General features: G+C 36.6%; 1 protein-coding gene across 7 annotated transcripts in view; it reads right to left on the reverse strand.

Annotated features, from left to right (window-relative positions):
* PTPN13 (protein tyrosine phosphatase non-receptor type 13) overlaps positions 1-12,563 on the reverse strand; it is a 203,667-nt gene that overhangs the window by 60,623 nt on the left and 130,481 nt on the right. For all 7 annotated transcript variants that reach the window (XM_082726629.1, XM_082726631.1, XM_082726630.1 and 4 more), the window contains 5 exons: positions 12,187-12,340; positions 11,782-11,920; positions 10,679-10,831; positions 7,353-7,535; positions 4,243-4,405 (listed from right to left, as the gene is read on the reverse strand). In XM_082726629.1, the coding sequence (XP_082582755.1) occupies positions 4,243-4,405; positions 7,353-7,535; positions 10,679-10,831; positions 11,782-11,920; positions 12,187-12,340 (792 nt within the window). The remainder of the gene's footprint in view (positions 1-4,242; positions 4,406-7,352; positions 7,536-10,678; positions 10,832-11,781; positions 11,921-12,186; positions 12,341-12,563) is intronic.

Raw genomic sequence — 12,563 nt, forward strand, 5'->3', positions numbered from 1 at the left:
GTCCAAATTCCCAATTATGGGTTTCAGTTAAAAATGAAAACAGCATTTCACACAGAAATTTCAACCCCAGTGGTGTCTCGGCTAAAATGCCTGCAAGCCAAGGATGGGGAGAGGGAGAGCTGGAGCCTGGAAAGGTTAACATGAAAAGGAAGCTATGCAGAGGAGAATGTTGCCCAGAGAAAAAGTTCTTGGGTACTACTATATTTTTTAAAGCTCATGGCAGATTGTGACGGTTGTGCCACCCCGTGAATATACTGAAAACCACTGAATTGTATACTTTCAGTGGGCAAACTATAGAGCATGGGAATTATGTCTCAATAAAACTGTTACCAAAAAAAGAAGAAAAAAAGCTTTTCAGAAAATTATTTTAAAATTTTATTTTATTTTTTCCAGTGTTCCAAGATTCATTGTTTATGCACCACACCCAGTGCCAGAAAATGATTTTTTTTTTTTTTATATTTCATTACTATGCCAAACTCACCTTCCCACTTGGTTGACTTTTCATGATTTAACTGAGGCACAAGAGCCATGGGAGAATCAAGTATTACGTGCCTTCTTTCATTTTATTGGTTTCGGTTAATAAATGGGATCAAGGAGCAGGGGTTCTCATTATGCTTAATTCCTTTCACTCCTAAATACACACCCAAAGTCTTTTAGAGGCTCAATTTAGAGATACTCTATGACAAATGCTTGGCTTCCTCTATTTTGTGAGAGCCAATGTCATGGCAATATTTGAGGCTATCAACAAAAGCACTGTATCACAGAATTTTAGCATCAAAATCCTTTCAAGTAAATAAAGGGCCAGGAGCACAAAATTTCAAATGATTTAGTTTATGCATTGGTAATCCACATTCCAAGGCACTCCCCATTTGGTGCCTTCATAGAAAGTACCAACCCTGTGTTGCACACTATAAGGAATACAGCTTGACCACTATGTAAAACGGCTGCAAAAACTTCCTTTAAAAAAAAAGTCAAATGTTGTTGACTTAGATCTTTAAATTCTGTTTCATTTACCTTCTAATTACTTTTAAACTATTAATAATTAATAGTTTATGTCAGGCATAAAGAGATAGGAAAACAATGAAGATTTTTAAAATGCATCAGAATGAAGTTTAAATAAACATGTTTCATTGTCAACATGAAAATTCAATGTCCTTTCACAGAATTGGAAATGGACACCAAATTAAAACATTTTATAATGTTTTAGAATTAAAATACAGTATTATTAGAGCAGATCACACGATTTTTATTTTCTTTTGCTTTGAGAGCAGACTGTAATCAAAGATGCAAAACTGAGTCTTACACAGACTCAACTACCAGGAAATGCCTTTATACCCAACAGGTTTCGTCACCCTTAAGGAAGATGTAGACCCCACTTTGGTAGAAAAAGGGACAGACTGTTTTGTAAACATACCCAAGATTCTGCCAGACAAATCCATTCACAGCCTAGTCCTGGGGAAGACTTAAGATGCTGCACGTATTCATTGGATGGGAGCATAAACCATCCATTTATCTGATCTATTGTTCATCCCTTTCACCTGGAAAGGACTCCAGTATGGATTGCCAGGATGGGCAAGGACACTAGAATGAGTCTACATCCTCATACCAATGTTTCAGATTTGAACTCAAAGGTTGGCTGTTCTACAAGGAATCTGCCATCCACACTACCTAATCTCTGCTTGTGCTATCATTCAGTACTTTGTACGGTTTGGTATTTCCTTCTATGATCAACTTAACGGTATGCTCTTTTGAGGACAGCGGCTTCAATGATTTCTGTTATTTCACAGCACTCAGCATCATCTCTTCCAAGTAGTAAGTGCTCAATAAATGATTATTAATCTAAATTTCATTCTATGCAAATTAGTTTTTTTGAAAACTCATCAAATAAAAATTAAGAGATCAGGGTTCCAGCCTCATTTGACCTCTATTAGGTTAGGTGAGACACTGTGCTCTGATACTGTTTTCTCATCAGTAAAATTTGGGACTAAAAGGCCTCTAGGATTCTAGCACCAACATTCTAAATGCTAAAGAAGTAACATACATTTGTTAACCCATCAACCTCCAATGGGCAACACCAGTTATTTTCACTTGTCTAGTACAGATAGGTAAGTAGGCAGGTAGTTACTTCTATGCCATTAGAACAACAACAACAACAAAAACACAAAAAACAAAACAAAAAAACCCACAACAAAACAATTCCTTTAAAGGTTTAACAAAATCTGGGAAAAGAGGTAGATAATACCATCTTAAAGTGCTTTCTCATATGAGTTCAAGGATACACAACTGTTGTGTTTTTTGGCACAAACCTGTGAGATACATAGGGTATTCCCACTTTGTGGATGAGGAAAATGAGACTCCTAGAAATCAGTTACTTTCCTATGGGGTCATTATATTACTACTACTATTTCTATTAGTGGTAGTACTGGTAAAACAATGTTGACGATGGTGAAGATAACAATAATGAATATTTATTCAATACTTACTCTGTGCCAGGCACCTTGAAGGGGCTTATATGTATGAAGTCATTTAATCTTCACAACAACCTCATGATACAGGTATTATCATTATGACTATCATTTTACAGACAAGAAGTAAGGTAGAGTTTAAGTGCCTGCCGAAGGTTTCAGAGCTTATAAATAATAGAGCAAGGTTTGGATCCTGACAGTCTGATCCAGAGTTCATGCTGTTAACTAACTACTACTTTGTTCTTCAGTATAAGAAATGCTGAGGATGAAAGGCTGGCTTTGTAGTTTTGTCTCTGACTGTTTTCATAATAGCACGTTATACCACATCTGTAAGGATGCAACCTTCAATTGCATAATTTTGGTTTGTTATTGACTAGAGTATTAATCCAAGCAGGAATACTGATAGCTCTAACAAGTTTGGTATTTCACTGCACTTCTAAATATGCAAGAGCATATAATTTTTTAGCAGAGCAAAGTAGGTAAAGAAAAGGAATAATGAGATTACTTTATAGCAGTAGTTACCATATTCTAGCATGCATAAAAGTCATTACCGAAGAAAGCCTGTTAAAACACAGATTCCAGGGACCCAATACCCAAAGATGGTGATTCACCAAATTTTAGGTAGGTTTCTGGAATCTTCATTTTTAATAAGCATACACCCCTACCGTCTTAACTCTGAAAGGCTGAGAAACATCTAGTCATAGGCTGCCATCACCCAGTCTGATCCAATGGGGAATACATTTTTTTGTACGATTTCAGGATGTGAGAAAGTTTGGATACAGAATTCACAGGACTCTCTGCACAAGGTCATCAGTGCTATTCCGTTAAATTTAAAAATCTAATTCTTCAGAGTATTTCACAGAAGTTTATAAGAATTTACTATGCAGAACTAGACTTTGTATAACTTTAATCTCTACATGTGGTGCTCCAGAGTAAGCTTTAAATATTTCAGTTCTGTTGGAGATATATATATATTTTTTTAAATCTTTAATTAATTATTATTATTATTATTATTATTATTTTTGGAGATATATTTTTTAGAGCTGAATCAGTTTCTTCTGCTGGTTCCTTTTCAAAAGGAACTGAAATCACTCTCCTAAGCATTTACACCGGGTATGCGGGTTACTGATTTCAGTCTCCGAAGAGGGACACACTCAAGTAAAAGTAACAGGTGGGAAATCTGCCACCCCCAAACCATTATAGTACGTAACTTCGCTGTCCTGGGTGCACACTCCCCTTGCCCCCTACCTCATTTCTTGTGTTTTTTACCCTCATCTGGAAAGCCCTTCCATTTATCTTAGTTATTTTTGTCCTTCAAAGTCCAGTTCAAGTGTCACCACTGCAGTATTCTGGCCTCTGATCTCCCCCTCTCTTACTGCAGATCATGTAGTCTGTATGATCTAATCTGTTATTAAAACCTGGACCTTCTAATGTGTATTATTGCTTCATGCACGTTGGTTTTACCTTCCCCGAAAGTATGTAATTCTACTATGGGTAAAGACTATGACCCAAATGCCTTATTTACATCAGTTAGCTTCATGATTTGCACGAAATAGACATTTCAACAGGTACTCCCTGACTGATCTGGGGGGCTGTCTTCAAAATGAACATGAAGTTGAAATCCCATCTTCATGTGTGGCACCTATAAAAAGTTGACTTAGTCATTTAACATCTATATACCTTGTAATGTTCATCCTAGACACAGAAAGTCTTTTAAAATTTGTGGCAAAAACCAAGCTTGCACTCTGGTCATCTGGCACAATGTGTTTCTCCTTACCAATATCCTGGGCATCTTGGTTGCTCTGTCTTGCTCTCATCTGCAGCTGGAACTTATGCTGGGAAGAGCAGAGGTGGAGCAGGTACTGGCAAACCTTACTGTTGTCTGTCTGGAAAGCATGTTTTATTCCATCCGATGTATTTTGCAATGTGATTTTCTTTTTCTACAATATTAATCAGGGGTGTTAATAATTAGGATGCTTTCCTACCACATGACTGAATTCTGTAACCAATAATTAGTAAGTACAGATACTATTTTTATTTTTCATTTAACACTCATTAAGCATGAGTGTTCCTTGACCTGCATCTAGTATAAACAGGACCCTGTTATTATAACAGATTCAGCAAATAAATCAAATTAATATCACGTGTCACTTTCAAATATTATAGCTTAAATCAGACAGTATATAAGCTACCAGCAAGAGAAAAATTTCTTTTTATGAGATTATTGATATTTTTACTATATTGCAACGTTTGTAAATGCCGTAACTATTTGAAAAAGACATTATAAAAATATATTCTTCTTGGGTACGAAAATGAAGTTCAAAAAAATTGATTTATTGATATATAAGAGCTATGATTCTGCCAAAAAAAATCTTGATGGCCTGAAGGCTGGTATGGAAATTGTGAGAAGTTAAAAGAAAATGAGAGAATAGAGAGGCACCGGGTAACATGGCTGCTGGAATGAGAGATAATACACATCAAATTTTTAGAGACTGAGGGATTCTTGCATTCAAATTCAGGGGAAACAGGAGAACCACCAATTAGTGTTATCTTTTCAATGTTTCTTGAGAAATAAATGTGTCTTGTGTAAGAGGGCATCCCAAAATGTTGCAACCTCTGGGGTGAGGCTTGCAGATGATCTGTATGTCTTAAAAGACTAGCATTCAGCATGCTAGGAATCTAAGACTAATGTCTCTGGAGAATTACTTAAGTCCAATTAGGCTTTACTCTAGCTCTTGGCTGCTTCTACTGTGCAAATTATTCCCTCTACTCATGTCCCTTGTCTTCAAATGCAGAGACATTTGGTGATGTTCACAAATGACACAATAACAGTATTACTCCAACTTCAATTGTGCAGGTTTGCCTTCTTCAAAATTTCTGGTCTTATTAAACTATAAATTTTTAAATTGAGTTTGTTTATATAAATTCACTAAAACTTTATATTAAAACTATAAATAGAAAACCACTATGCCATAAATAGAATCCAGGTATTAAAAATATGTAATCGGGGTTCCCAGGTCGCTCAGTTGGTTAAGCAACTGCCTTCAGCTCAGGTCATGATCCCAGGATCCTGGGGTCGAGCCCTGCATGGGGCTCCATGTTAAGCAGGGGGTCCGCTTCTCTCTCTCCCTCTGCCCCTGGCCCCTGCTCATGCTCTCTCTCTCTCTCTAGCGCAAATAAATAAATAAATAAATAAAATATTTAAAAAAGTATATGTAATCAATGCAATAAAAGCAAAATAAGGTTATTAAATTCTATCTGAATATGTTGCCAATGAAATCTCTGGGACCCAGTTCTCTTTTTCTTAAAAAAGGAAATCAGTATTAAAGTGGAATTAAAGACTCAGTAGCACCAAACTAGTACCTTGACTAGCAGTAGCATACCTAGTGAATTGAAATAGTTGAGGAATTTTTTTCTCAAAGAAACATAACCACTGTCAAGTAATTCCCTAGGACATTGTTCTTCAAAGTTGTAAAGCTGTACAGGTTCGAAACAAATTATAAGAATATTCTGTGTGTTTACTGAAAAACTGGACAAGAAATGTGTCCACGGGAATTCAGAGATGAGAAAAGGCGAAGGAGGGTGACATTTCCATCTCCCCAGAGGCTAGTGGGGGTGGGGGGAAAGGAGGGTTTAAAAGCGCTCTGTGTTGGAGGAGGAAGCTCGGGATAAACAAGTTTTGTTAAACACAAGAACAGTCTGCGTGGGAATGTGATCTCTCCTCTATTACTGGAGATCTTTAAAAATGAGCTAATCACAGCTAGTTCTACATATGGCAGGGCTGGTGTGCTAGCTTGGCAAACAACAGAGAGCTGAATGCTAGATAATTTACTTGAATTGTTGCCTTTTTTAAATCGGTCCAAATTAGATTTGTAGTTAATTAATCTAAGCTTTCCTCCAGATATTTGCTCTGCCAGCATTTCCACTGGGGAAGGTAAATTATACCAGGGCAATTTCCTGGTCTTGACAGTCTTGGGAAGATGAGGCTATCTGGGCTTTCCTGAGAGAACACATTATTATCTGGGAATCTTAGTGGTACCTCTGGGTGTCACAGGAAACCAACCCACTAACCATCAAGTCTAGAACTGATTTCAAAGGTCTCTAAGTTGAAAATTAACCAGAGTAAGTTGGGACCTTGAGCTTGGTATCCTTATAAACAGTGTTCTAGCGGGACTCTATTTTAGCCCAAATACGGGATCTAGTAGTCCTTAGAGATCTCAGTAGTCCTTGCATACCATTAAGAAAACAAATACGTATCTTAACATATTTTTTGGCTTCCCAACTGCATTTCAGTGTTCAGAACTCCAATGACTTCCAAAATCAAAATATGCCTTTATGGCTTACTATCTTTCATAAACATGATATTCTACAACTTTATCTCCACATGGAGTATACACTAAAACTTAAAAGTACAGAAAGTTCTGGGACATGAAAAATTTTTTTAGTTCCTAAAATCCAATAAATCTCTGGACTGCTGAAATTCAAACATAGTTGCTGTGAGGGCACCACTATTAAGCTAGACAAAATTTACTAGGGTTAAAATAATTATTTTTAAATATATATTAGAGAGATTTCTCCATGTGAGAAGTTAGTAACCCAGAATATGTTCTGAATTAATAGAAAGTCAACTTGGTTGTAATTTAACTAAGTTAATTGAGCGTGTAACCAGCTAGGAATGTACACTATTCTTTTAAAAATCACTTCCTGATAAAACTAAGACCAAATAAAAATCTCAATAATACTTCCTACAACTGAGAAGAGTTAAATAGTTTTAAAATGTATTAGCCCTACTGAATAGAAGAATCAAAAGTTTACTTAAGGATAATCAATTAATAGGTTACAACACGTATTTTAAAATATAATGAAAAGGAGTTTAAATGGACATACGGAAAAAGAAATCTTCTTGGTTTCCCTCCATGGAAAGCGAAGGACTAGTGTGCGAATTCCATTGTGAACCTCAAACACAAGGACACCTTTAGAACAGACTCCAAGCAATATTCCAGTTTGTGACTTTTTCTCAGGGTGCACTCGATGAAAATGAACTCCATATTCTGTCAGTCTTTGGCAGACCTGTTGGAATAGTAGCATATCATAGCAATGTACCTTGGTAGAAGGTGACAAAGATATAGAAAGTTGTACCACTGTAGTTTGATATGGAAAGGAGAGTCTTTTCAACAAATGGTGCTGAGGGGTGCCTGGGTGACTCAGTCATTAAGCGTCTGCCTTCCACTCAGGTCATGATCGCAGGGTCCTGGGATCCAGCCCTGATAGGTGAGAAACCTGCTTCTCTCTCTCCCAATCCCACTGCTTGTGTTCCCTCTCTCGCTGTCTTTCTCAGTCAAATAAATAAATTAAACAAAACAAAACAAATAGTGCTGAAACAAATGGGTATTCACAGGTAAGAAAATGAATCTTATATATTCTATTACACTGAATATATGAAAATTAACCCCAAACGGGTCATAGACCTAAATACAGGAATTACAACCATAAAGCTTAGAAAATCTTTGTGGGTACGGATTTGAAAGAAATTTCTTTGTGGGACATAAAAAAACATAAACTATAGAATAAAAAATTGGTAAACTGAAACATTTGATCTTCAAAAGTCAGTGATAAGAAATATGAATGCAATGGAGTGCCTGGGTGGCTCAGTCAGTTAAGTGTCTGACTCTTGGTTTCAGCTCAGGTCATGATCTCAGGGTTGTGAGATCAAGCCCTGCCCTGTGCTTAGTGGGGAGTCTGCTGCTTAAGATTCTCTCTCTTACCCTCTCAATCTCCCTCTCAAAAAAAAAAAAAAAAAAAAAATAAATAAATAAATAAAAATAAAAGGGAAAAGAAAATATAAAGGCAGGCTACATACTGAGAGATAAACATATTTATATCTGAGAAAGGAACTGAACCCAGAACATATAGAAAGCATGTATTTCTTAGCAATAAGGAGACACATAACCAGATACAGAGATGGGCAAAAGATTTTATTAGAAACTTCAATGGAGAAGATACATGAATGGCAAATAAACACGTGAAAAGATGTTCACCATAAATAGTAATTAGGGCAATACACATTAAAACCACAATGATATACTGTTACTTACCTATTTCTATAGTTAAAAAGACTGAGCATACCAAGTATTTTGAGGCTGTGGAGCAACTAGAAATCTCACACATTACTGGTAGTACTGTAACATTGGACAACCACTTTAAAACAATCTGGCAATTTCTTATAAAGTGAAACATACGTTTCCCAAAGATCTCAGCAAACCTACTCTTAGGTAATCACTCAAAAGAAGTAAAAACCATATGCTCACATAAAAATGTGTATTTGAAAGTTTACGGAAGCTTTATATCCATCAACTAATGAAAAAATAAATAGGTTGTGTATCTGTAGAAAGAGAAACTACCCAGCAAAAAACAAAAACCAACAAGAAACCACCCCCCAACAACAGCAAAAAAACCACCACCAACAAAAACTGCTGATACACGTCATATTATGGATGAATCTCAAAATTATTGTTTCTAAGTGAAAAGAGCCAGATATAGAAGACTACTACATAATACATAATTCTTTTAATGAAATTCTAGACAAGAAAAAACTATGGTGATAGAAGATCAGTAGTTGCCAAGGGCTGGCACAGTGGTGGTGGGGGATTGACTGCAAAGGGACACAAGGAAGTTTTCTGGTGTTGGAAATGTTTTATATCTGGCAAATCTTTGTCTTTAAAGGACCAGATATGGGATGCCTTGCTGTCTCGGTCCAAAGAGCATGATTTGCAGAAAGATGTAAAAGAAGTATAAATTTAGAAAGGTGTATTAATGTGATTTTAAAAACTCAGGTTAGGGGACGCCTGGGTGGCTCAGTTGGTTAAGCAGCTGCCTTCGGCTCAGGTCATGATCCCAGGGTCCTGGGATCGAGTCCCACATCGGGCTCCTTGCTCAGCGGGGAGCCTGCTTCTCCCTCTGCCTCTGCCTGCCACTCTGTCTGCCTGTGCTCGCTCTCTCCCCCTCTCTCTCTCTGATAAATAAATTAAAAAAAAACAAAACATCTTTAAAAAAAAAAAAACTCAGGTTAGAAGAAAGATGCTAATGTTAAAGAGAATGGAGTAACAGGATATATTATTACAAGGAGTAGGGCAACCCACTTATGCGTTAAGCACACTACTTACAGGGAGAACACTAAAGCTCAGGAAGGTGAAATATATTGTCCAAGTTCACAGAGCTGGCTGAAACAAGAATTCAAATGCAAGACTGTCTGACTACAAATTCCCAAGCAAATTCTTACCACTATGCTAATCTGCTTTCTACCTTTATTAATAAAAATATAACTTTTTATGTCCTTCAAGTATAAAAATGTAGTAACTAAAGGAAAACATAACTACATAATTCAATGTCTTTAAATGTTGACTCAACTTAAATAAAACAAACCCCATTATATGTTTTAGCACAAACCCTAGATTAAAGGTGATGTAAGTGGGTGAGTGCAACCCCTTCATAGATACTTGTAGGGCTGGGAACCTTAGTTCCCTTCAAGATGGAGCAAATGGAAGGCACACTGTTACATACTAGGGAGCTAAATCAGGAGAATGTTCTGAAAGTTTGTCTTCTCAACAGAATACTATACTCGCTATTCTCATTGGAAGTTAACACAATACTATCTTTCCTGATCGTAAATGGACAGTTTATCTGAGGTCTCAAAGAAAGCTGGTGGCAGATCTGGAACCATAAAGCCATTTTTTCTGATCCCATTTCATTATCTGAATTAGTCGGCATTTGTGAAACACTATTTTTAGAGGATGTAATTGTATTTTAAGCGTTTTAAGAAAAAACAAAGCAAAATAATTCTAGAATCCATATGACTTCCCCTCTTATAGCCAGTCAAATGAAATACTTCTTCACAATGTATCTTGATACATTTATAGTGTATTTTCAGTATGGAACTGAATAAAAGCAGCGAATCTATAGTCATACCAGGTATGGGTTCGAATCAGTTTTGCTCCACATACCAGCCATTGACTTTGGGAATATTACATTTGCTCTTTGAGCTTTAGTCCTCTCTTTCACAAGACAATTAAAATGCCATGGTTTTAGCCAGGAATAAGTGAGATAATTCATAGTATCAGTTATTGGCACTTGAGCTTTTAGATACATATGTCCTCCATTTCTTGCTTACTTTGAAAAAGATATAAACTTTATCATTTGTAATTTTGCATGCTTACCTTTAAAAATTCTAACTCTGTCTCTTTTTCAGAAGCTCCTGCGTAGGTATTATGCAATTTTGGTAACTCTTCTTTTACATAGGATAAATCAAGTTTCTCCATCACTCTGGGAGGCAAATAATGCTCCAGTCTAAAATAAGATATACCATGAACCTAGAAGAGAGAATGTTTTTATAAGCAATTGTTTGCCCTCTTCCTTCTATCTTAAAGTTCTTGCCTCAACCAAGAGGCAAGACACTTTTATTTAGACTTCTCCCTGAGGAGTGAGTTTTAGAGGAAATGTATCATTCTTTCTCTTTCATCCAGTGAGGTAAAATGATTGAACTGATTAGCAAGCTTAAAGAGAAAGACAACAAGGGCCAAATGTCGCTACAGTTGAGGTTAATGTTAAGAAGTTTGCTACTCAAGTGGCACTGATTCTTGTCCCTTGCTTCCTCTCAGATCCACTTTTTTCAGGAATGATTGGTAACAAACATCTGTTCTCTGTACAGTGAACTCTGCTAGCTTCTCAGCCCATCACAGCATGGACCATGTGGAAGGCAGATGACCCCTTTGATCCAGATTTGGCTTGTGCCTAGTATCCATTAATTAGAAATTGGGAGAAGGAAGGGTAAATGCTAGATATCCTGAAATTGTGAAGCAAGAAATTTTACACAGAAAAGAGAGAGAGAGAGAGAGAAAGTTACACTGTATGATTTTATATACCAATGTACATGGGGAACCTAGTCACTTTAAGGTACCAAACTAGCCTCAAAAATCTCCAGATCTTGGGGCACGTGGCACAGTTGGTTGAGCATCTGACTCTTGATTTCAAGTCAGGTCATGATCTCAGGGTTGTGGGACTGAAACATTGTGTCAAGCTCTATGCTCAGTGTGGAGGCTGCTTGAGATTGTTACTTGATCTCTCTCTGCCTCTCCCACACTCTTTCTCTCTCTCCGATAGATAAATCTTAAAAAAACAAACAAACAAACAAACAAAAAACCCCCAACAACAACTCTAGACCTAAATAGCAAACACATCAACCAGGTTCAGGTTTTAATTATGCCGAGGATAAAAATATCAATATAAAAGTGGCCCCTGGAGAAGAAAAACCAAATCCTACCTCTGGTTGATAATCTCCATATTCAGCTTGGAGAGCCAAGGATGCCAGCAATAAAGAAGTCTCATCATCACAGTGCATCCTCTCCTCCAAGATATCCTTTCGCAGTTGAAGATAATACTGATGACAGGTCAGGGTATGTCTAGAAAAGCAAATGCACACTAAATATCTATGCTTTATCTTGAATCTGGAGAGATTCTTATTATTGGCATATAAGTTGAGTTCCTAAGATGGTTTATTATCAAGCTTTTAAGGCATAAGAATTTAATAAACTATGTTGAAGGAAATATTTCTTTGATGATAGAGAAGAGGTTTTCATTGATCATATTCAAGTAACTCAGGATCAGTAAACTAAAGGGTCCAAAGACCAGAAGCCAAAAAGACAAAAATAGAAACTTGTGTACTCACTGTATCAAACTAATATCATCCATGAAAAATTTAATTCGGAAAAACAAAGTAAAATTAACGGCAGCTTTGCTCTTTTTCTTTGGCTCTTCTTTCCATCCCTCTGGGGCTACTTTGGTTAATTTTAAATCAGGATCAACAAAGAAATATTCATTATCTAAAACAGAATGAGAAAACATTCAGATAAAAATACTTCAATGTTTTCTTCTGATTCCTTTGTGATTTTTTTGGGGGGGGCTGACTTGCACAAAATAGTTCCACATAAGAATAAAATAAGAAAAAAAAACGAATAAAATAAGATTGTTAAGAAGTATGGCAGGGAATGCTGAGGGCAACTGCATACAGTGGGGGCAATATGACGTGGCTGAGTCTTTTAAGAC

Source organism: Mustela nivalis (assembly GCF_964662115.1).
Source record: "Mustela nivalis genome assembly, chromosome: 4".
Classification (NCBI taxonomy): Eukaryota; Metazoa; Chordata; class Mammalia; order Carnivora; family Mustelidae; genus Mustela; species Mustela nivalis.